The 26,852-nt window shown below is 43.4% G+C and overlaps 1 protein-coding gene across 1 annotated transcript in view; it reads right to left on the bottom strand.

The window, feature by feature from the left end:
• ARHGEF16 (Rho guanine nucleotide exchange factor 16) overlaps positions 1-26,852 on the bottom strand; it is a 350,362-nt gene that overhangs the window by 207,958 nt on the left and 115,552 nt on the right. The window contains exon 2 of the mRNA XM_075437221.1: positions 17,795-18,144. Within this exon, the coding sequence (XP_075293336.1) occupies positions 17,795-18,144 (350 nt within the window). The remainder of the gene's footprint in view (positions 1-17,794; positions 18,145-26,852) is intronic.

Here is a 26,852-nt window from a genome sequence, read left to right as displayed (position 1 = left end):
TATGTTCTCCTCGTAAATGCTCAAGTACTGTTTAGAAAGCTACACGAGCAGCACAGTCCTACCTGCTTGCCACTTAAATTGCTGGTATTTTAATCTCATCAAAGAATCTGCGTTTTTCTTCCTGCTGTTTTGACTTTGCTGTCTCTTAGTCTTGTCACATCCACTAGTTTTGAATAAGTGCAGAACTTGCATTTACAGAATTTGCAATCTGCAAGATTGTTTAAGTGATTTATCAAATACTTTGATTGAACACTTATTGCTGTTCCAGTTCTGAATCTCATTTAAATTGACTGGGCTTGACATAAGCCTTTAGAGTGAACACAGAAACGAGTCCAGGCTGTGTCAGGTACGGCATGAGGGGAAAAAAAGGTCCACCTCCAGCCACAGCACTCCTGGAACTGCACACTGATAAAACCAGCCAGGTAATATGTTCCTTATTAAGCATTTTACATCTGATAAAACCAGAATACCAACAGTCAGGCAGGCTTCATCTTATTAATGATCCAGCACAATGTCCCTGCAGGTAGGTTCGTAATACACGGAGCATCTAGCATCACCCAGGTTTCTAAACCAGAAATTTGGTATTACCGGGCTGTGGAGCTAGCGGGTCCGTAAGGTCGGTGTGCTCTGCCCAGCCACAAAGACCACGCTACTCAAATAGAAGCCACCAGCCCTCTGCACTCACAGACAACATACAGATCAGAGTATCGCTCATCTCTAAGGAGTTTCGAAATAGTTGCAAAGTTGAAAAAAGGTACATTTTTGTCATCAAGCGGATGATGTACTTCTGGGGGATTACTAAGCAAACTGAAGGCAAATGAGTTTGAAGGTCTACACAGAAACCTAACGCCACAACAGCAGAAGGGATGCAGCAAAACTCTTCCCATCAGATTAGAAAGCAATGCACCACAGACAAGTATCCTTGGAAGATACCTTTTTAAATATGAAAGAAAAAAAAATGTACGTAACCCCAGACTTCCTTTGCATTTACCTCTATGATCCCCGTACGAAGTGTGCACTCTGCATCAACTTTTTAGCATGTTGTTTGTATCTACCCCTACTCCAAAGATACTATTCAAGAGATGAATTAACTGAAGCCCTCAGAGGTGACTCGAGTGATTGCGTACCTGGCTATCACACGCTTTTGGTCCGCAGAGGCACGGGGCAGCTCTGACAAGGAGCAGGTGGTTCTTCCAGCAGGCTGCTCTGAGAAACCCTCAGCTTTGAAATGTTGTTATCCACTTCACATCAAATACTCAACGTCTGTTATCTCCAAGGACGCTGCACATCCATCCCTTCCTTCACGATGTCAGTGAAGAAAATGGATGCTGCAGTGGGTGCGTGGACTGGGCACGGCTGCGAAGGTGCAACGGCGCTGCCAGCCACCGGTGTGGCTCTGGCTGCTCCCCTCCACCACGGACATTCCTGGCTGTGGTGAGGCCACAGGGCAACCTCTACAGATTTGTATCAATAAATACCGTGGAGGCTTTTACAGAATCACAGAATCACAGAATAGCAGGGGTTGGAAGGGACCTCTGTGGGTCATCTAGTCCAACCCCCCTGCCAAAGCAGGGTCACCTACAGCAGGCTGCACAGGATCTTGTCCAGGCGGGGCTGGAATATCTCCAGAGAAGGAGACTCCACAGCCTCCCTGGGCAGCCTGTTCCAGTGCTCCGTCACCCTCAGAGGGAAGAAGTTCTTCCTCATGTTCAGACTTGGCATTTCCTAACAACAAATAAATACATGTTCATTGCCTCTGTTCCTAATTTTGATCATGTTCATGAGATTTTAGAGCTTTATCAGATCAGCTAACAGTTCATGTTCAACGCCTCACGCTTGACCGAGGTACCATCTGAAATGAGCTACTAGTACATTGAATTCAAGCACAAGAGGAGCTTGCCTACTGTTTCATAATTTAAGATAGAATAAATATAGTCTCCCAGAACATTTGCTGTCTGCCACATCACTTTCAATGGTATAATCATACAGAAACAAAACTTTGAAATTAATAAAAGTACACAAATGCTGTGAGAAATCTCTCCAAAAATAGCAAGTAAAGATGGGCCAAAGCCAGAGTGGATTTCAAGCACCAAGGATTCAGAGGTGATCAGACAGAGTTTGCATCATTAATAACAAGCAAAGACAGAATAAAGTAAGAGAAATTGTTTCAGTTCAAAAGAGATTAAAATTACATGCTTTTGCAGCATAACGATTGAGTCTTCCCTACTAAATCTGCTGTCTTTCAGGCTCATGGTATTTTCAATGCTTCCTCCAAACTCATGTGGGATAATGCACTTCCAAAAAGTAGGCTCTAGGTATGCACATTCTTAAAATCAACCACTCAACACGCATCCAAATAAAAGTGAGCTTTCCTACCCATTTTCCCCAAGAAAGGAAGCTCAGAGCCCTTTTATGCATTGTGAATGGCCCACCTAATTTAGACTGAATTATACCCTAACCTTCATTTCCCCTTTACTTCTTTGCTCCATTCAGCAGTTTCTGACTTCAGCTAATTCACTAACAATCCCAGCTGGTCCTTCCCAGCTCCCAGTTCTTTAGCACATTGTCCAGGGAAACTATGTGCTCCCATCTACACTGGTATTCCACTCTCCAATTAACCTACTGCTGAGAGGCTTTACCCCTTTCCACCATCCATTCCTCTGCACATACATTTTTTTAACCTTTTACTTCTTGAATTAAAGTTTATAAGATCTCTTCCAGGTGAGAAGGCGTTAAATTTGTTTGTTAAATGTGGTGCTGGTTACACAGGAAGACATAACACAGGATCAGGCGATAGCTATGAAAAAATAATCTGGTTGATCTAGAATGCGTTTCAAAGCCAAGTATTAAGGCGCAGATGTTTAAGATACAAGTAAACAAATAACAAAAGAATTTCAACACTTGCGTATGACAGGCATATGCTTGTTCTTATTACTTAAACCATGCAGAGGAACTAAGGTCAGCCAGAGGTATGGCTGGTATTTGATCTACGCAGCCCTGCAGTAGCACTGCTGAAGACGCGTAGATGGATTTTCTATTCTCATTATTTAAAAACAATCAATCACTTTTCTATCATACAGTTCTAGCTTCGACGACATTACAATGAACGCCTGCACCCATGCAACCACACGTTCTTTACTGTGAATGTTTGACCATGTCTGCAAGAGACAGCAGTCTTAACCATGTCCGCATTTCAGATCTATGTCACCGATTTCTTCAGGATACAGTTTTGTCTAATCAGGGACATAGACGATCCTAGCTGGTGGGTACCTGACCATCACTCATCTACTTGCACAAACAGAACAAACCAGGCTAGAAAAAGTTCTGCTGTCTTGGCATAAAAGCCAAAACTCCAACATCGTGAGGTCCCCTATCCAATGGCTACGCAATCACACACAGAAAATTCCCACAGCAAATGTTAATAAACCGCACTCGATGCACACTAGAGGCTTGTCTCTCCTCTGGTATGGTGAATGTCTGCACACAGCCCGTGCTGATAAAAAAGTGTCCATCTTTTCACTTCAACTGTTGCAGTTATTCCAAAAACTCTTTTCCGCTGTAGATTAAGACCGCATTTTAAAAGGCCTAAACTTCAATTTAGGCTTCCTGAGCGCCATTTAACATCTCATTTTCTGACACAATGCCAAGCGTCATCTTTCTAGGTAAATGGCACAGATCTCGTTGTTGACAAGATCCTAGATAAAACAAAGATAGTGAAAATTTAATTGATGGCTATTAAACACCTACCTCCCCCAATTCCTTCTTTCTCGTGCATTTGCTTAGAACCAAGCGAGCATAACAGCAGCACAGTGCTCAGAAAGTGGTTTTCAGAATCAGGCAGTGAGAAAGTCAATATGGAGCAGTGTGTCCATTTGTTTTGATTTATCTCACTAACTTCAATTGACAGTTAATTCATCAGAGTAGGAAAATGCCAGTCTAGTGAAAACACAACTCGTGAAGGAGAGAGAACAGAGTGGAAAACATAGAGTGTGGATAATACAGGTAATAAATTAAAGGATACAGTATCGGTATTTTATCATTCACATCGTGAATTTGCTATATTCCTGCTCTTGCCAATTACAGATTATAGTAAGCAGTAAATTTACACATGCATTTACTGATGTCTATCACACACACGCAAGCCCTTGACAAAACAAAGCAACTTTGAAAAACAGGAAAAGACAGGAAAAGTAGTCACTTTGGCTCAAATCTCTAAATCTGAAATTTCCAGCAGATTACTACAAAATCCTGTAATAAACTACAGGCAAGATGAGAATTTCCACTGCGAATGCTGCCTTGGATCTAAACCCCACAAAACCAACAAAGAGTTGAAAATGAGATTTGCAGCAGAGATCCTGGTGCAGCACTGCCAAAGCGCGGGAAGGGAGCGGCAGACGTCCACCTGCCCAAGGCCACGCGAAACGCCCCGAGCAGACCCACCGCCTGCCCTGCCCAGCAGCCCCAGCAGGGCAGCCTCCCCCTCTTATCCAGGGGCTTTACTTGGTGTGTGCCCTGCTTTAGTCCCTTGACCCCACAACTCCTCCCTTTATGTCATTGCTGTCCCCCAGAAATATTTAATTTCTCCTTGGGTTTTTGTTTGGGGTTTGTTTTTTTTTCCCCCCTTAATGCCCCTTTCTCCCAAAGCACAGCTTCAAGGATGTCTTTAGGGTTGGTCTTTGCCTGACTTACGACAAGATCAGTGATGACAATGAAAGCTGGAGACAGCATTTAGGGAGCACGGGAGCCTGGCTGATTTCCACTGCACTCGCCTCCAGTATCCAGAGCCACTGTACAAGACACATTAGAGAGAACAATCCTGCCCACTCCTGCTGATACATCCATTTATGGACTGGATTCACACCACCCCAGTCCTCCCTGAACCTTCTGACCCACCTGTCTCTGAAGGCAGCATGTTCTACAAAGTAGTACTTGCCTGCATTTAATTTAAATATGTTTTCTACTAGTTTCATCAGATGCTCCTACTTCAAGTATTACATTATTTCTTAGATACCAATTTCAAATGCCCTTTATCCACTGCTTTTAGGATTTTGCAAACTTCATCAGTACCTACTCCACACCTCCTCCTCTCCAAACTCAGCAAATGTAGATTTTCTAGTTCTTCCTCCTAGAACAGTTGCTCAGTCCTCTTGGAAATTTTAGTTGCCCTCCTCTATTGCTTCTCCAACTCCACTCTACCTCTCCTCACATCAGAGCTGCAACACAGAGGCACACCAAGGTCTGCACAGCGGCATACTGATGTCCTCTGTCTTCTCAGCATCCTTCCTGGGAAGCCCAGGGTACTGCTGACTTTTTTTGGCTGCCACTGCAGGCTGAGCCCATGATTTCAGAGATCTATCAGCAGAGACCACAAGCTCTCCTCCCCGCGTTCCATCTCCCAGTTTGGAGTTCAGCACTGCACAGGCACAGCTTAGATTTTTCTTTCCTGGATGCCCTACATTACGTGACCTCACATTTATCTAAACGGAAGCTAACCTGCGACCGTCTTTGCCCATCCACTGAGTTTTGCAGGGTTATTGACACTTCAGTCCGCACCAGCCCCGGCGCTTAACTTCTGTCTGTAAAGTTCTGCTTGTCCACTTAGCAGTAAACCCCAGTTTCTGCTCCAAAGAACACCAGACAACTCGACAAGAATCTGAACTTCCTGGCTTTTTTTTTTTTTTAATCAAGCTTGTATGCTTATTAAAACCTAAGTACAGCTGCAGTGGACTATAAGAAATTAAGCTTCTTTCTGTCCATTTCCCAGGAAACTGGACAAGAGCCAGAAATAATCTGTCCTGTTTAAAGTAAGTATCTGCATTGGCCCTCAATAACTCTCCAGAAAGGCAGCCTTTCTATTTCCCTTCCACGCTGCTGAAATTCATCTTGGAGATGATATAAGCATTTATGAGTAGCAAAAGACACTTAACTTCTGAGAGTGACAGTGTCTGTAAATCAGTGCTTAGGACAATAGTTTAGTTAGGATTTAACAGACGAGATGCAGACCACTTTGTTTGAATGCAAGCAAGTACAGAATAAGGTGCAAGCTTCAGAACAGTGCAGTACTTTTGCATTATTAAGCTCTCTCAATAAGAGATCAAACAAAACCACTGAGCAAAGAAGATTGCATCAACTCTAAAAATCCTACGACTTTCATGTTAGCAGCTACAAGACTGTAAAGGCTCAAATATGGATTAGCAACACAGAAGATACAACGAAATCACAGCCTGAACTTTCACCCAAGTGTCTAAATTAAATCAGAAGTCTTCCAAAGGTTCGGAAAGCCTAGATGTTTCTGTTATAACCACCACCCACTGCATTTTGAGGGCTTTATTGCTCAGAAAGGGAAATATCAATCGCAGCAGAGTGTGTCGGTGCGTACAGCAACAGGAAGATGCGAAAGCCTCGTAGCCAAAATGCCAGGCTTGTCCAGCGAATAGGCTAAACTCCTCGTAACCTTAAAATAATTTCAAAACATCGGTCTTTTATCTGCATCCAGTTTCTAAACATCTTGTGGTTGATGTTCGCCATCACCTGACACTGCAAGATGAATTTCACAAGCTGGCTCCTCCATATGTTTTTGCCTCGCTGCTCACTTGACTGCTCCCACGCTCCCCCCCACGCCTGCAATTCCATCCTTTGCCTCTCCCTGCTTTTTTCATCAAAAGTTCAAATATTCCAAAACCTTCAAATATACCAGAAGTTCAAACGATCTGCCGAAGGTGTAAGACCCGCCGGCATTCAGCTGGCCGAGGCAGCCCGGCCCGCGCCGGCCCCGCAGCCCCGTCCCACGCACGGGCAGCAGCACGGCTGCGGGACTCGGGCGCAGCCAGCGCCGTCCGGCACCTCCCCAGCCGGCCTTCAGCCCCCGGCCCTGCTTCTCCACTGACAGCAGAAGGGACACATGCAATCATACAGCGGTTAGCAACCACCACCACTGCCGGTATCAAAGGCCAAGGCACGGGAGCTGTATTTAATTCTTCCCTTGCAAAAGCTTTCAAGTCAACTGAATTAAAGTAACCCACCACAACGATTCCAGGTTTGCAGACAAGGATTTCCCCCACTCAGCTGAGCAGCTTATGGCTGAACAGCAATGTTTCAAAGTTGTTAAACAACCTTTTCTTTCCTTACATAAAAGATGAAGAAAGCTAAAAGCACTAAAAAGATATCTGATGTCTTACGGTATTAGGGGTGGAATCTCCAATTCCACTAAAGCTAGCAACAGCTGCCTATGTTGCACAGACAGAATATTCACTATAGCTGACAACTCTCTGCTCCTTCATGAGACAAATATTTATTCCGCTCCTCACAGCAAGTCCTTTGGACTATGGCTATTATCAGCTAAAAGTGGATCTTTTATCTCACATCGGGCTCTTTGATACTTGTCAAGTTCACTTTAAAAAAAAGTCAGCTCTTGCAGTGTTGAAATCATGCTCCCAATAAAATTTTTGCTGGTCTGCAGCACAAAAATACTCTAGTATATACATATGTAATCCAGTTTTAAAAATTTGCTTTAAATCAATGAATTGGATTTAAATTTGCAAGAATCCCTCGTTAACAGCTCTGAAAACCTGGAGGCCGTCGGGCTGTGAGGCCGTTTTCTGCAGGGCCTGAAGCCCTCCCTGCCCCTCTGGGGACAGACTGGCCGACAACACGGAGCCCGCCGGGTAACGGCCAGCAGAGCCACCGGGAAGTTGCTTACTGCTCAGACCTGCCACTTTCTGACTTCAAGACAGGAGGTTTATCCAGTCCCCCACATCACTGTTCTTTTCCAAACATTTGGCTTTGGCGATCCCCCCCCTCCCCCCACCCCTTCCCTTTCCCTTACTCCAAGTTTAAGGCAGTTCACCACTTACGGTCATTTACAGCTTACATCTCAGTAAATCCAGAAGGTGTCTGATGAAAAAGAGGGACTAGCCAAGCATCTTAATCCCCCTGTTCATTCATGCTCTCTGTAATGTTCTTTCAGGCCTCTGCTGAGAGACTAGGCTGAAATGAAGGCTGATAAATTAGTCTGGAGGGAAACAAGGCAGATTCTGCTTGTAAAAGGTCATTCCAACTTTGTTCTGGGTGAGGGTTTATCTTGACTGCAGCTGCGACAGACAATGGCCGGGGCCTAAACGGCAGAAATCCTAGCTCTGCTCATGAAATTACTGTGCTGATAAGGTAGAATGGACTTCAGTGAGATCTAAATGGGAAAAGGGAGGTGGGGGACAAGGGTGAAATGTAGGTATTTTTGAACATGATTGAACAGGGATGACACAATAAGATGTACAATTAAACCAACGACTTGCCCAGGCATTATCTGAAAGTGAAGAAACACACTCCTGGCTAATCAGATCAAAAGGAAGAAAATACCCACTTCTGTGTGCTGAACAAACTGCGTCAGTACAAACGCAGGCACGAGTGGGCTGAATGCTGCACTTTCTATACCAGAAAGGTTATGAAAGACGTTAAACACAAAGGTGATTCTTAAAGATCGAGGCTTCTGAACCACCGCATCATTTACGAGGCATTGCACTGATTCCAGGACACACTGCAGATCTGCTTCACTAGCAGCACATTGCCAAGAGGAGCCTAAATAAGCCCCACTAAAGAGCGTGCACGAGCAGGACATCTGGGTGAGAATACTCTTCAGTGAAAAGCGCTTTCATTTTTTTCAGCACATTTTGCACATTTCTGGGGCAAAGAGAGTAAGTGACGGCAAGTTCTGACGAACCGCTCTCTAGTCTGTGCTTCCCGCTGTGTACACAGATTGGCTTTCCTTGCGAGAGAGACGCCTCTCCCTTATTTACACATCCCACTTGAACGTGCATGTCTCCGATCGGCGCAAACGCAGCCCGTGGGCCCAGCGTCCTGCTGCCAGCCTGGAACCCCGCTATGCTGACCAGCCTCCCCTCAGGCCCGTGCCTCCGGCCATCTCGTTAGCTGTCTGCTTGCAGACAGGACCGAGAGCGCCAGGAAACGAAGAGAGATGCACAAATGAGTCGAGGTGGGTATTGAAGAGCTACTGGAGAGAGTCCAGCGGAGGGCTACAAGGATGGTGAGGGGACTGGAGCATCTCCCCTACGAGGAGAGGTTGAGGGAACTGGGCTTGTTCAGCCTGAAGAAGAGAAGGCTGCGAGGGGACCTTATAAATGCCTACAAATATCTGAAGGGTGGGGGTCAGGAGGATGGGGCCAAGCTCTTTTCAGTGGTGCCCAGTGACAGGACAAGGGGCAATGGGCACAAACTGAGGCACAGGAAGTTCCGTCTGAACATGAGGAAGAACTTCTTCCCTCTGAGGGTGACGGAGCCCTGGAACAGGCTGCCCAGGGAGGCTGCGGAGTCTCCTTCTCTGGAGATATTCAAGACCCGCCTGGACAAGGTCCTGAGCAGCCTGCTGTAGGTGACCCTGCTTCGGCAGGGGGGTTGGACTAGATGACCCACAGAGGTCCCTTCCAACCCCTACTATTCTGTGATTCTGTGATTTCACACAGACACTTTGCAAAGAAGCTCGCCTTAGTCACAACTTGAGACACAAAGCACACCATTAGTAATAAAGTTTCCAAAGGCAGCCCTACGCACGGAAACGCTCCTTCCGCTCTCACTGGTCAATTCACCACCTTGCCTGACCACGAGATCTCCTCCTGCAGACACGCTTCTTCCATTCATATTTCTAAATGTGACTCTAACTTAGCTTCGCACCTTCCTTGGATAAACAACCCATGTTTTTTAAAGCTGTGAGCTTTCAGTACAAGGACTGTCTCCTTTTGTACAGGTCCCAGCACTTTGCTGTGATGAAATACACAAAAAAAAGGAAAGGATGAATAATTAAATGATACGTTAACAAATGAAGGACAAAGACACACCGACGTCACACTACTTCAGGAAGAGCGATAGACTCAATTTCTCATTTTCATCTCCATACACAACAACATACCGCCCTTGCACTGCCAGAGCCAAGTAAGAAGCAATCGAAGTGCCAAAATGTGTGAAGTGCTAAATCCCACAAAGTAAGAGTTGCTACACTTAGCAGTTCTCCAAAGCTGCGGTGCTGCTCCATATTTACTATGGGAAGAGGAGGACAGTGCCAAATTAAGCAGAGAACGTGATTTCCCCTTTCTCTAAAAGTAATTAACAGCACATTTTACTCTGGAAAATCTACCAGTTTTAATTCTTGTATCATACAGATCGAAGTGAAGAAATTTAATTTAAACCTTGAGGAACCCAAATGAGGTTCACTGAAAGGTTTGCTAGTGCCACAAACCTTTGGAGCCTAAACACAGCTTTAACTACTCCAGCCTGGACTCAAAGCTGAGTAATGACTTTCTCTCATGGCTTAGCACAAGGTTACTGGAACTCGGGGGCTAAGGATAAGCCGCACAGAAAAAGGACCCCTGGAGAACCGCTGGTGAACACCTAAACCGTTCAGCCGGCCAGGGTCCCTCACCCAGCCAGGACAGCAGAAGTGAGGCGAGGGTAGCCCACCTGCGGGCAGGGAAGGTGCGGCCGCTCCGACGCTGGCAGACAGTTCCCAAGTTCACTAGAGAACTCGGGTACGTTCCTCTGTTTCTAGCTTACGCTGGAGTCCTCGACACCACACTATCACCCGTACATTACCTGCTGGGAAGCAGCACCAGGACTGTCTTCTCAAACAGCAAACGCATCCCTGACTACCACGTAGAAGCAGCCTAGGAACTGTACAGCGAGTTATTTCGCATTGCTTCCACTGTCTGAAATTGCAACTGAAAGGGTGATGCCGCCTTTAAAGCTCCCCGTATGCTTCTGGTTTAACTCCAACTTATTGATCATTTCCTTTACAAAAGCCTACTGTGTTCCAACACTCCATCACACAGGCTTTTCTGGGAACGGACAAAATAGAGGTTGGATTTCTATGAAGGTTAACATTCCAGAGGAAGAACTGGTGGCCTGTATTCTGCAAGGCTTTTGACAACGAAAAGAGCTATTTTTCAAACCCTGAGCTTTTCGTGGGATTTTCTTTTCCTCCTTTTTTTTTTTAAGTGTGGATGATAAAATACTGTTTCAGAAGCTGGTATTCATGGATGTCTCTCGAAGACGAAAAGAAAATATTTATTTCCTTTTTCTGCTTGTGAATCAGAATGTTCTATTTAAAGAAAGTGCCCTCTGCCGGATTGCTCATGAGTTATTACCCCTTATGGAAATAAAGGAGAAATATCAGGAGGTATTCTTAGTCATTCCCTTCCCCTGTCTCTTCTTTTTTTCCTTAATTCCTTATATACCCATGTTTTAGAGAAGTGCCTAAGATAGAGCAAGATATCTTGGCATTCTTGGCCTTAAAAAAGACTTACTCTTTTAACCCTGACATTGAAGCATTTGGTGAAACATAAAAAAAATGGTACAAATTTCAGTCATTTCACTTGGATGTCATAAGGTGCATTTTTCCTTTCTATCCAGTGTTGAAATTAATACATTAACTCCTCCCCAGCAGATTCAGTTGTGGAATATGGGTTTTTGCCTTTGATACAACAAGCAGTTCCCCCACACCCCTCCCCGCTTCTTCTTTGTTGCCTCTCTTTCTGAATCAAAAGCCAGCAGCATGTGCCTACTGGCATGTTTTTAATACCAGGCATAGGAAGCTGCCTAACAATTGACAGGACCTGGAAGCTGCCTCTTCCCCTTCCTCACGATGGTCTCCTAACACCAGAACAAAGGCCATACACTGCGGAGAAAATCAAAGGACCGATGTTCTCACCACAGTTGTTCCCTGGAAAGGGGACAGTATCTAGCACATACAAAGTTGAGCAACTTTATTGGCCCCAAATCACACAGTTTTTGGAGTATTTAGAGTTCAGTAAGTTCTTTTTCCTCCTTGAGATTAATTTTTTTCACTGAGGTGCCAGGTTTCAGTCTAAAGCAAAAGTTTATCTGCAGTTTTATAGGGGATGGATATGAGCATTCTACCTACGAATGCCTGTTAGCAACTGCCAGCGGCTAAGGGCATACCTGGGAAGTCCCAGAGTGCTCTTACACTCTGATTACCTTAGGGACCCATAGATTCTCTCTTCTACAGAACTATTTTAGCCAAACACAGCTTTTGGGAGAAATTGTGAAGTAACCCTGCATGGGAAGTGTTTCCTGCGTGGGTAGCACACCCCATCTAAGGAATGGCCATGCACACCATTCTTCATGACTTCCAGGACTGCTCACTCCCTGCTAGAGCATGAGATGTGGTTTTGAAAACAGCAATTCATAAGCTCGTTCTCCCTGAGCGATAGAAGCTGTTATAGTAACATTATTCTCAAGCCAAAGGAAAAGGCAGAGGCCAGAGAAAATGAATGAATCAGAAGACACATGAAGAAAAACTACAAGGAAATGTCATCACATCCTTTCAGTCTAAAAGCTGAAAGAACGTTAGCAAGAGATGAGTGCAAACAGGTTTGGGGATTTCTTTGCTCGTTTAAGGACTCATACTGCTTTTAGCATCTTTTGTTAAGAAACAGCACAGAGAAAAACATGCTGCACTTGAACAAAACGTATCAACTTCTAAAGTGAAATGAGGGAATTTGGGCTGTGTGTTCTATTAACCCGGAAGCATGGCAAAACCACCACAGTTAAAAAAGTGCTTAGAGTCTCCTTCCTATTTTAATATTTTTAACACTCAAGGAAATATAGTATAATTCTCCTCTCAGCAAACCAAGGCCAGCCATGTGAAGTAAATTTTCCTTGGCCCTAATAAGTATTTCTTAAAAACAAACAAACAAACAAACAAACAAGACCGTCACATCAAAATTTAAATATTCTGTTTTGTGGGAACAGGGACGCTGAACTGCTCTGAATCACTGACGCTACAAAGCATGTTCAGAAAACAGCAGAGCTTTCCACTGGTACAGATGTGAAGCCAAGAATGCCTGCTGCATCCTTAGCTGCCGGCTCTTATTTTTTCCACGGTTATTTGTCTTTCATGGGACAGCTTCTATCCTCACCCTAAAGTATTAAATGAAAGTACTTATTTTTCACATGTAAAGAAGTCTGCCTCTTACATTTTAGTGTAACAGAAGTTCTCTTGTGTTTCAGCAAATAATCTCTCTCAAAATGTGAATTGAAACAAATGAACTAATAACTATATTTCATTAATGGTATTTACCCTGTGAAGCAGACTGAGCTAAAAGCATATCTGATTGCTTCCAAATTCCCTAGAATTCAGTCTCTAAATTTCCCTCCGGGATGTGATTCCCATTCTTCTCTCAATTAGCAAAATAAACAGTGCTATGATAAATATCATTATTTACTCAAAGTGATCAAAATCATTACGCATTTTTTTGTGGGGTTTTTTTTTTTTTTTTCTTTTTTAGGTCCCAGAGGCAATAAAGTGAAAACACGCTGTGATTTATTTGGGGTACTCTGAATGGTATGTTCTGTGTCAGCAGGCAAGGAAGTAATAGGATCAGGAGAGCAGAGCAGAAATGCAATCACGTCACACTAAATAATCACAAGGCTTTTAGTTTGGGTGGTGTCTTTTAAGGAGAAAAAGGTAGATAAACATGCTCAGCACAGTAGTGTCAGGGAACGAGGCACAGAGGGAAAACACACAGCACACCATCCTATACAAGCACTTCTTGAATCATCTCTACGAGGGGGTGGGGGCCGGAAGACCGACACATCTCATTTATTTTTATGAAATGAGCATGAATCACTCACTGCCATCCCATGTTAAAAAAGCCCTTGAATAGTAGGTGCGGTTTAATTTAAAGAATATTTTTAAAAACATATTCCACAAAGCAAATATTCCCTCCAGTCTGGCTGAAAGGAAAAACTTCTATAATAAAAAAAATTACATATCTTTTTTTCAAGATATGGCAAGTAAGACACAGCAGAATGCACTCCTGTTCCCTACAAGGTTGTAGGCTATTAGGCGAAATAATGAGTAAAGCTGAAAGTTTCAGCAAATAGCATTCTTCTTTTACCTCCTGGAGCTAGATGTTTTACATCAGAGCCAGGTCTGGATCAAACAGTTTAGATGAAAAAAGAGCTGGCCCCGACCTCCAAACAGGAGCCCGTGTTTCTTGAGGACTTTGAAAAAAATACAGTTAACTGTTTTGTTTCATTTTAATTTTCACAAATCTGTCTTACTGAAGTTTGAAGAGAGAAAGCTATTTCTGCAGTGTTTATGTCTTGGGTAGAAGAGAGAGATCCATTTTCAAATGAAAGCCCTTAATGCCCCTCAAAATGGACTTTTTTAATTACAGAAATCAGGAAAAACAGATCTTAACTGTCAAGTACAAACTCAAGCATTTTATTTTTTTTTAAATGTATTGTATTTTAATATGCTGAATTAGCATGCTTAACCTTTAACTAACAAAATCCATGGAATAACAATAAAAACATGCCTTCCTACATGCCTACACACAAAGACTCTACCTCGACATCTGCCAGCACTGCCCAACCCTTCGTGCTGTCTCCAGCAGACCGGGGCTCCTTGCAGACGGGCACAAGTCCAAAGATAGGAGGAAACCTGCAGCGTGACCATGTTCAGAGGCCAGATACGCATTTCTAAGCACAAAGATGCGCCCTATACAACATAAACATCAGTTCCTAAGAACCAAGATGTTGCTAACGAATGCCCACTTCAAAACGAGATGTAAAGCACTCTTAGATACTACCACCTCTAGTGGCACTCTCGCATTCAAAGTCTGACAACAAATTTCCTGTGATGAAGGGCGAGAACTTTTTGTGCAAAAGGAAGAAACATTACCAAAATTAAGGAACCGATTATCACTAAAAACACACAAAAGACCAGTTTTTCAGGATCTGGGGGGGGTTGGCGTTCACAGAAGTGGTGTCATAGAGTATAAACTATAGGATATGAACTGAGAAATATGAATAGAGAAGAAGGCTGCGTGTGAAGAACAGGTATCTATCCTGAAGTAAAAGTACTACTATATCTATCAGAGCAGGCCACTGCAGTATAACAGTAATATCTCAATCAGCCAGTGATAAGCAGTTAGGGGTAGGAAGCCTTACAACAGCATTCAGCTTTCAAGTCACTGCAAGTCAAAACTTCAAGTTACAGAGAAGTACTGCCACAAAATGTCAGACTACATGAGAAACACTTCTCATGGTACACTACTTGTACTAGGTACACCTAGACTTGTTAGATCCATCACTACTGTAAGAAACAACACACAGAGCCCAAAGTCTAGTCAACAAGTTACAGGATGGCAAAAAACTCTTCTTTTTTTCTCTTGCTGCCAGTTGTCTGCCTGCTCAATTGTATTAACAGAGGGTGGACACACATCCCCAGTCACAATTTGCTGGCACAAGTGACATCACGTAAAGCTGCCTAGAACACCTCTTTCAGGCTTTTCCAACCTTACACTCAAAGGAAACGGCTCAGAACCCAACACGCAGGCAGAGAGAGCATTTATTTCATGAATTCCTGTTTAGCCCATGACAGTATTTGCGTGTGTTGTTCCCAAGTGAAATGATGAAGGTACTGAGTGACTAAAACCAGATTTCTTAACTTTCTTTAAACATACTGGGAAGTGGAAAACTTCAAGAGGTATCTGCAAGTACAAGCAAGGTCAAAAGAGATAGTGTCAGGGTGGGTCTAAGACAGTGTTTGAGGACATCTGATGGAGGACAAATAGTCCTCCCTCTCAGGTATGAAACGTACCTGCCAAACCAGAGAATAAAAGAATGCCGCTGAAATGTGAGACGTACCACAGAGAAAGAAAGTTTGTTCAATTACACTACAAAAATAAATAGTATCGCAAAGTCAACGTAGACTGAAGTTAATAGAGACGGCTTATATCAGGCCTGGCATTCAGTGCAGAATGGACATAGGGAACATTTCTTAAAAACATGAATGTAAACACAAACTTTTATCAGAAATATAAAACACAAGGACAAAGTTTTGCCAAGGTCATAGAGAAAATGATTTGCATTACTCAGATTTGGTCTGACTTCCAGCAGCCAAGGAGAATAGCACTTTGTTCCAAAAAAACCATTGTCTTTAAAAAAACAAAACCAAATGCCACCTATAAATACTGGGCTTAGCACAACAGAATTCACCTTTCTGTAGGAGCCACTTCCACACTGCAGCATACAAATAATCAATACTGCATATTCCTGGAGGAAAATTGTGCTTTGTTTCCGACAGCCCTTCATGTGACCAGTACATTTGGTAATCTCAAGCTGCCTCATACCTATAGCCTCCTTGAAACAGAGAAGTATTGCCCGGATATTAACAGATTCCTCCCCTACCCACCAAAAAAAATCAGGTTTTGAAGCCAATACAGTAATACTAAGCAAATACTCTGTATGATATTCACGAGAAAGGCAGCTAACAAAGACGTACTTCTGAGGAACGCCATCGGCAGGGGGAGAGGGAATCAAAACTCTCAGCTGAATTTCCCTTCTTTCCCTGCATTAGGAGAGAGAAAAGGAAACTCTCGACGCATTCAACCAAACTTTGATTTTAGCTCTTCAGACATTTCCTGCTGCAGAATAACAAAACAGGACTGAGTTTTGTTTTGATAGCAAGTGTTTTTTGCTTTTTCCTGCACTTTTGACACATTAAAAAAGTAAATAAAAACATCTGGACATACAGAATCTAACTATTCGCTGATTTTTCAGACTTGACAATCGAGAGCGTAAATATAATCAGACACCATTTACGATGTTAATGCTTAAGTCTGGCCTTTTTGATCTCATTTTCTAAGAAAACGGGCTTCTGTGATTGCACTGTTGGCATGCCCACTTGGTAATTCTGACCATTTTATCCCTTAATTGCTTCCCACCTCTGTACTCCAACAGTTTTTAAACCACAGCTTCACGTCAGTTAGTGGCCGCCGGAGAAAACAGGCCAGGTTCCTGCTTCACTCAGGGCAAAAGGGAGGTAAAATTCAGCTTCCCCATATTTTGAGGGACGGGGCTAGCCTGTCAAACAGCACGTGAGTCCCCGAGCCAGCTGCCCCAGCGCAGCCTCTTCCGCAGGACAAAAGACAGCAGATGGGATCGACGCGCAGCGGGGGCATTGCGCTGCCGGGGCGGATGTTCGGGCTACCACAGAGAAGCAATTATCTATTGTATAATGGACACGGGACGCACTGGGATGGGACTGCGGACGCAGAGCATAAATCCTAGGCTACATTTCACTGTTCACAGAATCCCTACAATTTATGAGAATTCTTAGGGGCACGGATACTTTCAAATCAAGAATGTAGGAGCAGAAGAGAATAAGATGGTTTCTGAGAGAACCCCAGAAACACAGGGAGAAAGATATGAGTTCTGGGATAGCAGTGTTTTTCCTATTGAAGATTGAGTTTCGGTTAGCTCTTACGGGGAAAATGACTTTCACATTTCTTTATCTTTGCTGCAGAACAAGAACTCAAGAACATCTAGGGTGTTAATGGGTACATGCTATTTTTCTACGACCAGTTAATAATGCCTGCACAGCTGACATGGACTGGAAGTCAAAGGTAACACACCCAACTACAAAACATGATGCGACTAATCATATTTCTTCCATTGTGACAAGTTCTGAACACAGTTTGAAAATGACAAGCGCTTTAAGAAGTGACCCAACATCATTTAAAACCAACCTTCTAAAAATGGTGCTAGAGCAGTATTTGTAGCCCAAGAAGCTATCTTAAAAAGGATTTCTGCTGCTTTTTAAATACTGCACGTAATCAGGGATGCAAAACAACGCAGGGGAACACAGCATTAGCAAAGTCACTACTTCTGTCCCCCGGCCAGTCAGGACTCAGTCTAGCTTTACGAACAGTTTGCACAGAAGACAAATGAATGTGATCATCACATTCAGCATGCTTACCTCCCATCCAAAGTTTGTTTCCTTTAATGTGCTCCTCTGTACTGTCATATAGGGTCCAAATCTCTCCCCAGCTTCAATCTTCTTTTTGGCCCAAATCCCTAGCCCTGCCCCTGGAATCGAAGATTCTCTGAGTTCAAAATCTGGTGGGATTGGAATGTCATCAGGAATGTAGACGGGAGCTTCATAAGGTGAGCCCTCCTTGGGAGTGAAGTCCTCACTGGTGGGAAAGGGTGATGGAGGTCCGACAGGAATGGGGGACATAATACTGTCCTCTGTTTCCTCCTCTGCACTTTCGCCAGCAAGGAGATCAGGGTCGGTCTCGTACATATTATTTACAATCTCGCTGTCACCTAAAAGGGGAAACAGCAGAACAAAACACACTGAAATACTCACGTGAACATTAGTTAATCTCTTCTTGGGACAAAGTTTCAGAACGGCTGGTTTGCATGCTTTAAGGACAGAAGTAGTGGCAGAAAAAGAGATAATCCTCACCTACAGAACTCGGGTAGAACTGAGGTAAGAATACTCATACTGGCTGCACAATATTCAGTGCTACTGAAGGATGAGGTGGAAGCTACCTGCAGGCCTGTCACGTTATACGGGATCAGGGTTACTGGAGCGGTTGTCTTCAATAACGGAAAGAGGGAAGAAAACCCAGAAGAGGTGCTTGAGGCTCCCTCTGACCATTTATTAACTGGCTCAGTATATTTTGTAGAGGAAATAAAAGAGAAATTAAGGTAAAACCCGACCTAAGTTTGGCAGGAACTGCTTGCCTAGTCTTTGGGCTTCTTGGGTTCAATGCGCCACACAACGGAAGCCATGGCTGACGGGACCTTCCAGCTCCATCTCAGCATTGTACCTCTTCAGGTGTAACAACAGCATCACCAGTTTGTAACACTACCTTAAGACTAGTGGGTCCTACATCCTTAACTAGTGAGCATTTTAAGCTACGCGCTCAACCACAGCACAGCTTTTGTTCCACTGAACTCCACGGGACGGGGAGCTGGTTTGCAATAGTGCTACAATGGTCAGAGAAAAGCAGGGAAAAGCTGTACACGTTCTTCTGCTCCACACAACATCTCATAAACCAGACAGAGTAACCCAAGTAGTATTATAGCGTTATTCTTTAAAAAGAAACCCAAGCACTTAAAAAACACAGGCCTAAAATGCTTATTTAATTTCATACTATTCAGGATGTAAGAATTCTGAAGGCGAGTCACGATTTCTTTTTCCTTTTATAAAATAATGATTTATGCGGCCTTTCCACAAAAGCATCAGCAGAACTGCAGCTGTTTTTCCTATGCCTCAACTTCTTCAGTTGTATAAGGTAGTAGGAAAAAAACCCACAAACACCTAAGAAGATTTGAATGGGATCTATATAGAATAAAGGCAAAATTTTAAGTAGGAGGAGTTAAAGTTACTAGCCAGAACTGGTAACTGCATCCAGTTAGAAATATCATGTCACATCTTTCAGGCTTAGCATCTTCAGTATAATCACAGCACTGTTCAGCTCAGTGCCTACAAAAGACTGGGAATCAAATTAGTCTGGAGGATAGGAAGGGAGCATGAGTGCGTGCGTGTGTGTTTGGGGAAAACAAACAGCCTCTCCACCCCCCCAGTAAATACCCTTAATCCTGCAAGGATTTTTAAGCTTCATTTTCCAGCAACAAATTATTACACTTCAGAGAATTACAAGTCAATTCCATTATTAAACCTGTAACAACACGCATCCATTTTCTGGTTTGATATTGGCTTGTACAAGCTAAAAATATTCTTCAAACACCCCCTCCTCTTCCATCACTTGCCAAAAACAAATAATCTGAGACATGTTTACCAGAATGCACTGAAAGAAAACTAAATAAGAAAAAAGGCTGTGAGCACAGAAAGAACTTCACTAAAAAGTTTTCAGAAAAACACTTTCAACCGGAAAATGTTAGTCTGCTGAATCCAAAATGCTCCATTCAGACACGCATTTCAGGGATTTCACGGCAGAACTCTGCTAGCTGGCTGCAGCTCTGCTAAGGAACTGCCGCATTTCCTCCAAATTCATTGCTGGATCAGCCGAAGAGGTCCGTCTCCCAAGGCAGCCTCGCCGTAAGGACTCGCAGGGCTTCCCCCAGCTACCCCCTGCTGCGCAGATGGGGGTCTACAAGCCCCCCTGACCTGCAGTTCTAGCAGAGACTCGGCCACATTTCCACACCAGGAGCCCGGGCAACACAGCTGGAGCTCCTGTGACGCTTCCCTCTCCGTCACGGGGCCAGTAAATGCAGGGGGTCATAGCTGAGCGCATGGCAGATCTCAGCACCCAAGGACACATTTCATTTTTCTATTTTCAGAACCAAACACCCCAATCATTTCAAATTAATTGTCCCCTTTCCTCCTTTGCTTTCCTGATCATATAAAATTTTGAAATTTAACTCTTTTGATTATAAAATTAATATGATTTTCAAATTTTTTTTTATTATTTTATTTTTTTTTTTTTACAAAATTCCTCAAAGACAGAAAACTCTGGGTTTTGACCAACTTCCCCTTGGACTTGTATACAGTGAAATACCCACAGTCAAACCACATTCTGAGGTACTTGTGTCTGGAATACGCTTATCCTTATGAAATGCAGTTACGACTGTGATACCAGTGCTGGAAGCTCCTGTTCGGTCTGATTAACCAGCCCCTTCTTTAAAGGCCTTACAAAGAGACAGAAGGAGGAATGGTTTAGAGAGTCTTACAGATGAGAGACAGCCACAGAGAGAATAAACAGGTTGCTACAGAGCTGGAAAATGAACCCCGGGTCTCAGCCGATGACCTTCACACGGAAAGCATCCTCCTCCTCTCTCCAAAGGTGGAACAGAAAGGAAAGAGCCTTCAGTCTGCAGGATTGCCACCGCCGTTCCTGTCTGAAGCAAGGACCTTCACCAGAACTCGAACCTCACTAACACCAATACTAACTAGCAATGGAGGTGATTTTTTTTTTTTTCCACTAAGTGTACAAACCCGGGGCAGGGTAATTTGCAGCAGCATCGCCACAGTTCGCAGTCCAAACACGGGCCCACAGTCACTGCTAACCAGGCTTCAGTTACAACAGAAGTGCTTCCAGTCACTCTCCCCTAGCTTGCTGGAGGGTCAAGAACTGGAGTTCTGCTTAAGACTCAAAAAATATGCTACATAATAGTACTTTTTTTTTCCATTTATAAAATCTTTAAATTCTTTGGGTTTTTAAGGCTTGATGTTACAGGCTTATAATTGTAGCAATCATTCTGAAATGTTCTCTGGGCAGCCAAAACAAGCAGTTTAGGGGAGAACAGAAAAAAATACGCAAGCTGCTGTCTTAAACAGAAACCAAAACCCACGTCACCAGTTTCTGTTATCCACTGCAGCACCTGCATTCTGATGATAAAACCTTGACGACTGATTTCCTGAGCCGAGCTGGTCTGCTGCGCTAGAGAGCTGCTACGCCGCGATGCAGAGGTGCATCGTAAACCAACCAACAGATCTGCCAAGACATACCTCACTGACAGATTTTAAGGACAGGAGAGAGGATTTGTGCTAATTCCATAAGACCTCCTGCATTACTTAAGACCACAGGACTCCTCTGAATTATTTCCATCTTCAAGATCACAAGGTGGTGCACAGCTTCTCTTTTAGGCTGAACCCCCCCACTTTAAGATTTTCCAGCAATGGCCAGCAAGCCGTGGTACGCTGCTCCGCTTCTGCCCGGTGCCGATGACTGTCCAGGGAACAGGGCTGGCACAGCAGCCCCCACGCACACACAAAGCCCACGGCTCGCCAGCAAGCGCTAATGGGGGAATTATAAACCCCTTTGTCTCCTCTCCCCCGGCAAGCCGTCTGCCTCCTTTCTACCTTCCGCATTCAACATCTCTCCCTTTTCAATTTTTGAGGATGTCACCTCTTAACCTCTTGAATGAGCTACAGAGGATAGAATATCTTTCACTGAAATGTGTGTTTTCAACCCTTTAAAGACTCCTGACTGAACCATCTGTGGTTTTTCAACAACTTTTTTGAACTATCTATATTAGAACTGGCTAGAGGATCCCAGGATCATCCAAGTGAGTGCTAAATCAGAGAGAAATTTTCCAAAGGAACTCCACGCCAGACAACAGACTTAAACTTTGGGATGCTTTTACCTCTTCAGATTGTTAGTGCTACACTGGGCCTTGTTCAGATTTTACGATCTTCGTCATATAAAGTATAATACTTTAACATCATATGCTGTACTTAAACGAACACTTATTCAAGCATCATAAACCTCTTAAACAGAGCTATTAGATTTGGGCTCTTGTATCTTATACTTCCCATACCTGAAACACAATATACCTACAGACTGTAGTTCCAGCTTCCCAGTGCACAAAGACCACTAATGAAATTTCCCCCTAACTAAAAATGAGCATTTTCACTCCAACAGTTTGAGATTAAGAAGAAAGTAAGTTTCAGACATCTTCCCCGAAAGCTATTAGGAAACAAAAAAAAATAATTACTATGTATCTTCAAAGTTTTTGCCACATTAATTGGAGTGCTCGTTAGCATATTAGAATACCCTATTTGAATTGAATGTGATGAACGGATGTTCACAGGCCTCGTATCAGACTGAAACAGAATTTATATTACTTCCAAATATAGAGGGTTTAGCTAACAAAAAACCCTGTAGTTTTAACAAAGTTGGGTAAAATGTTAAAGTAATATTCCAGTACCAGTGAGTAAGCAAATTATGATTGTGTAAAGCAAAAATAGCTCACATAAAATTACATTTAAAGTTAGTTGTAGCTACACCATAATAAATCCGTAGTTATTAATCACAAATTAATCCTGAATTAACAAAAAAACAAGTATTCCAATCAGCTTTGTAGCATACAATTTCAGCCATTAATTGGAACTCAGCATGAATTATTACTTCCTTCCAGTTCTGTATTTCACAGAGCAAAAAGGGATGTTTGCCAGTGCCCAGTTTTTCCAACACTAAACAGAAGATACCCTATCTGTCGCGATGGAAAGCATCTCAGGGAATTGCAAACACTGCTTACTTATGCACCAAAGTATTATTCTAACAGGGCAGCCTCAGAGCAGAGCCTCTAAAAGAGGCACACTGAAACGCAGAATCAGATTTAATAGTGGGAACAGTGCAAAAGAAGTGGCAAGCAACCGAGACAGATAAATAAACGGACTTGGAAACAGGCAAGCTTTGAGCAGCTGAGCAGCACTAACCGAAAACTCAGCTGATCTTTCCAGTTCTGATTCTGGAAACTCTACCTGATAGGAATAAATTGCTATGGAGATGGTCTAATTCATTAATTTAATGTTAAATAATTTTCACCAATCAGATAAGTATGCAGAGACTGAGAAACTGCTCCTGATCGAAAAAAATGCGCAATACCCGAAGTAATTCCCGAGCCCTCCCATCAGAGGAGTGGTGACTGTCCGGAAGCACCTCTCGGTAGGCTCCAGCATTTCAGAACATGAACTCTTACTACAAAGAGGCAGCAGAGCTACGGCAGGTAAGGAAAGAGTCGTGGTATCTCAGCCGAGAACCAGGCTTCTGGACTCCCCCATGCTAACAGAAATACCGAGCGTGGCTGGGGCCTGTCTGACCCTCCAGAGGCTACAGGCGTCCCTGCTGACCCGGCCCTACGAGCACACCCCTACACCGCCGCCGAACGTCAGTACGAACACGAAATAAGCTTCAGAAGCAAATCACACAACCACTTCTGAACATCCTAAAGAAAAGAAAAACGGAGGAAAAAAATCCCCCAAGTCTCAGGGAGCCTGAAATACCCAAGAGAGGGGAAGCTTAAGAGTGAAAACGGTAGACTCGGAGGGTAATAAAGTTTAGGGGTTTTTCCAAGACGAGTCAATTGCTAAGCTACAACATTCACATGTAACGAAAATGGAGCTTTTTTTTTTCATCTGAAAAGGAAAAAAGGGGGGGAGGGAAACAGATGAAGGGGAAAAGAAAAACACATTTGTCATACAATACAAGTAGTTGAAGTATTTTGGGAACAGATTTGCCATCTCTCAATTAAACATGAGGCAGCATGACTGTGCTTTCATTGCACAGTAGTTTCCACTATGATAACAAGTCCAACAACCGCCGCATTGTGGGCCACGCCGAAACGAGAGGGACTCCCACAGTGCATATTAATGACTGACCTCTGATGTCATCGGGGGGAAACAGCACCCAACAAAAATTACAGTTTTCACTGCAGCATGGAAGACAGTTCTTGCTGCCAAATAGAAACCATCAGGGAAGAATAGCTGAAAAAGCAAGGCTCGACTAAGGTGCACATACTGCAGCTCTTCTGTACCCTCAGAATACACCTTCTGTGTGAAAGACATCTCCTCCTCCATTTTTTTTTTTTATGCCTAATAAAGATTTTCCTGAGTTCATGCCTAAGAAACCTGGTGGCAGACTTTACTAAAGAAGAGGATTTTGATTCCTTTGCCAACATTTTTTTGCTCCAGCTTTTGAGAAATACAGAGAACTGCCTGCTACAGCTTACAAATGTTTCCTCTGCTGAAAGTGCAACCCTCCTTACTCAAACATGTCGCCAGAAACAAGCTTTCATAAGTATGATATACTCCATAATCCTGAAAATACTTGTGGTTGCTGTAAATGTTTTCTCTCCTAGTATTAGCAAGTCAAATTATTTTCTACTCTATGATTAGCCTCTTTTGCACTTAAGAAACAGGAATTCCAACCGAGTTGAAAAGCAAAACTAGGTTTATTGGAGCACGACCTGTAAAAATTTTCAAATGCTACAAGTATAAAGACACCTCGCTGCTGAACACTGTTAATTGAATTTCTTCTGTGGGACAATAAGGCCAGTTCTGATTAAATTTCAATTTAAGCTGAAGTTGAACCCACATCTGACTAACCTCATATTTCAAGAGAAAAAACATGAAACACAGGCAATCTTTTCCTTCTCCCTTTCTGGTTGCTAAAATCAGTTATTGGGGACTGGCAACAGGCATGAAATGACAACGAAACAGCCCATTTTCAGGTCGTGATAGTCCTGACACAAGAGATACCGTATGGCACCTGGCTGAGCAGAATCACCCAACAGGTGTTTATGTATGCACGTCGGGTTTGTCACCACAGCCAAATACTTGGATCAACAGCTTTTACATCGTATTTATTAACAGCCGGGGCTGTCAGAGGGAAGGGAGCCGTTCCTGTACCTGTCGCTGCTTTTGTGCGCTGCCAGGCAGAGCCGTTCGGTCAGAACGGGCTCCTGGCCTGTGCCTGCCCGGGATCCGCATGGCTCCTGCTCTGCCCTTCCCACCAGCTGGACCTGCCTCGCCAGAACATCACCTGGGCAGAACCCCAGGCTGCGAGCCCCCGAGCGCACCTCTAACGCGGCAAGTCCTGCTGCGCAGGAGCTTCCAGAGGCAGCAGGCAGGTTTCACTAAAACATGCAGACGTGCTAGCAGATCTTTTCCACAGGGTGTTTATTCCAGGGATTTTAGGGAAATTCAGCAGCTGGGGTTTAGTTTTGATTAGAGTTGAAGCATCTGTGACAAGTCCATCTATTCACACTATTTCTTCAGTACTAAGCCTCCTTCATTTCTGGTTGTTGCACTGCTGATAGGCCTATAATCACTGCACGGCAGAATCCTCTAGATTGCTCTTACGGCATACTGTACCACTTATCAACTTCAGTGCTCCTCTCAGCATTACTCTAGATGTCACACAACTGGTTAAAAAAAAAAAAGCAGCAGAGAGCATCTTGTTGTTTAGGAACAATCTTCAGTTCTACTGAGCTTCATCGCAAATCAGCTGGCTGCTATTCGAGAGCGGCATGTGGGATGTGGCCGTTCACTGATGACAACCACGCTGTCCTACATCTGCCCCTCTTCTAATGGCAAGTATTTCAAGGCTCTGGAATGTCTGGTTATGTGAAAAGCAGTACAGAAATACAACTTGACCTTATTGTTATTGTCATGAAACTAAAATTAGCCCCTCAAAGCTCACTAGCAAAATTACTCAATAAAAAGACCCATTGAAAGGTTGTTTCCACAGATAATCAGATATGGGCACAGGCTTAAAATCTGTGTGACACCAATGAGGTTCTTCCAACAAAGAGAGTGAAGCTTTAGCATTGGTAGAGACCTCATGAATAATCTATTTAGCAGCTGTAATGACAGAAAAAGAAAGTCTGACATTAAAGGAAATGGTGGTAAAAGAAACAACGCGTTAGACTTCGGGTGGGTTTTTCTGTAGGTTTTGTATTAGGTTTTTGATAGGTTTATTAATATTATTGTTGTTATTTAAAATTCTGCTAAGGAAATATCTACTTATCTGAAAAGACCGAGCATCTTCTACGTTCACAGACACTGCAAAGAACATCTCTGACTCCTTCGCTAGGGACACTTACAGAACACACCAAGAATGAATTAATATTGGGCAACCAACATCTGATCAGTAAGCACAATCTGCCTTGAATTTCACTGACCTTGAAAATAAATATAAAACTGGGCCCAATCCCACATTCCTTCTGTTCTCAGAACTCCCATCACGAGCAACAGGAATCTTCAGAGCAGAGAGAACACGGGACTGAGCCCATCACACTTTGGTCATACGCCATGGCACTGTGCTGCTGGCTGACCCAGGGTGACGTTCCAAGCTCCAGTTTGGCAGACAGCTCCAGAACGGGATGTTCACAGAAAACAGCTCCTTTGGACTTGTGCATGAAACAACAACAGGCTGAAGTCCACAATGCTGCCCGGTCAGAGGATGCTCTTGTCAAATTGGTCTGTATTAATACAACATATGTGCAAAAGACAGGTATTTTCATTTTTTAAATAACAACGAGAAGAACTGCAGGCACCCACTGAACTCATGCTTTGCCTCAGAAGCTAACCTGGAATTGCAGGCCCAAAAAAAGAACAGAAAATACAAATATGCACACATAATTAAGACTTCATACTTAAGACTGAAATGACACAGTGATAGATTGACAGACTCTTTTTCTTTAGGGATTAATTAGTTGCTGAAAGTTTTTTTTTTTACTTAATTATTCAAACTTTGCAACTCCTTCCTAGCTGTAAG

Source organism: Opisthocomus hoazin, chromosome 16 (genome assembly GCF_030867145.1).
Source record: "Opisthocomus hoazin isolate bOpiHoa1 chromosome 16, bOpiHoa1.hap1, whole genome shotgun sequence".
Classification (NCBI taxonomy): Eukaryota; Metazoa; Chordata; class Aves; order Opisthocomiformes; family Opisthocomidae; genus Opisthocomus; species Opisthocomus hoazin.
The sequence above is the reverse complement of the archived record's forward strand: the minus strand, read 5'-3'. Positions and strand labels throughout refer to the sequence as shown.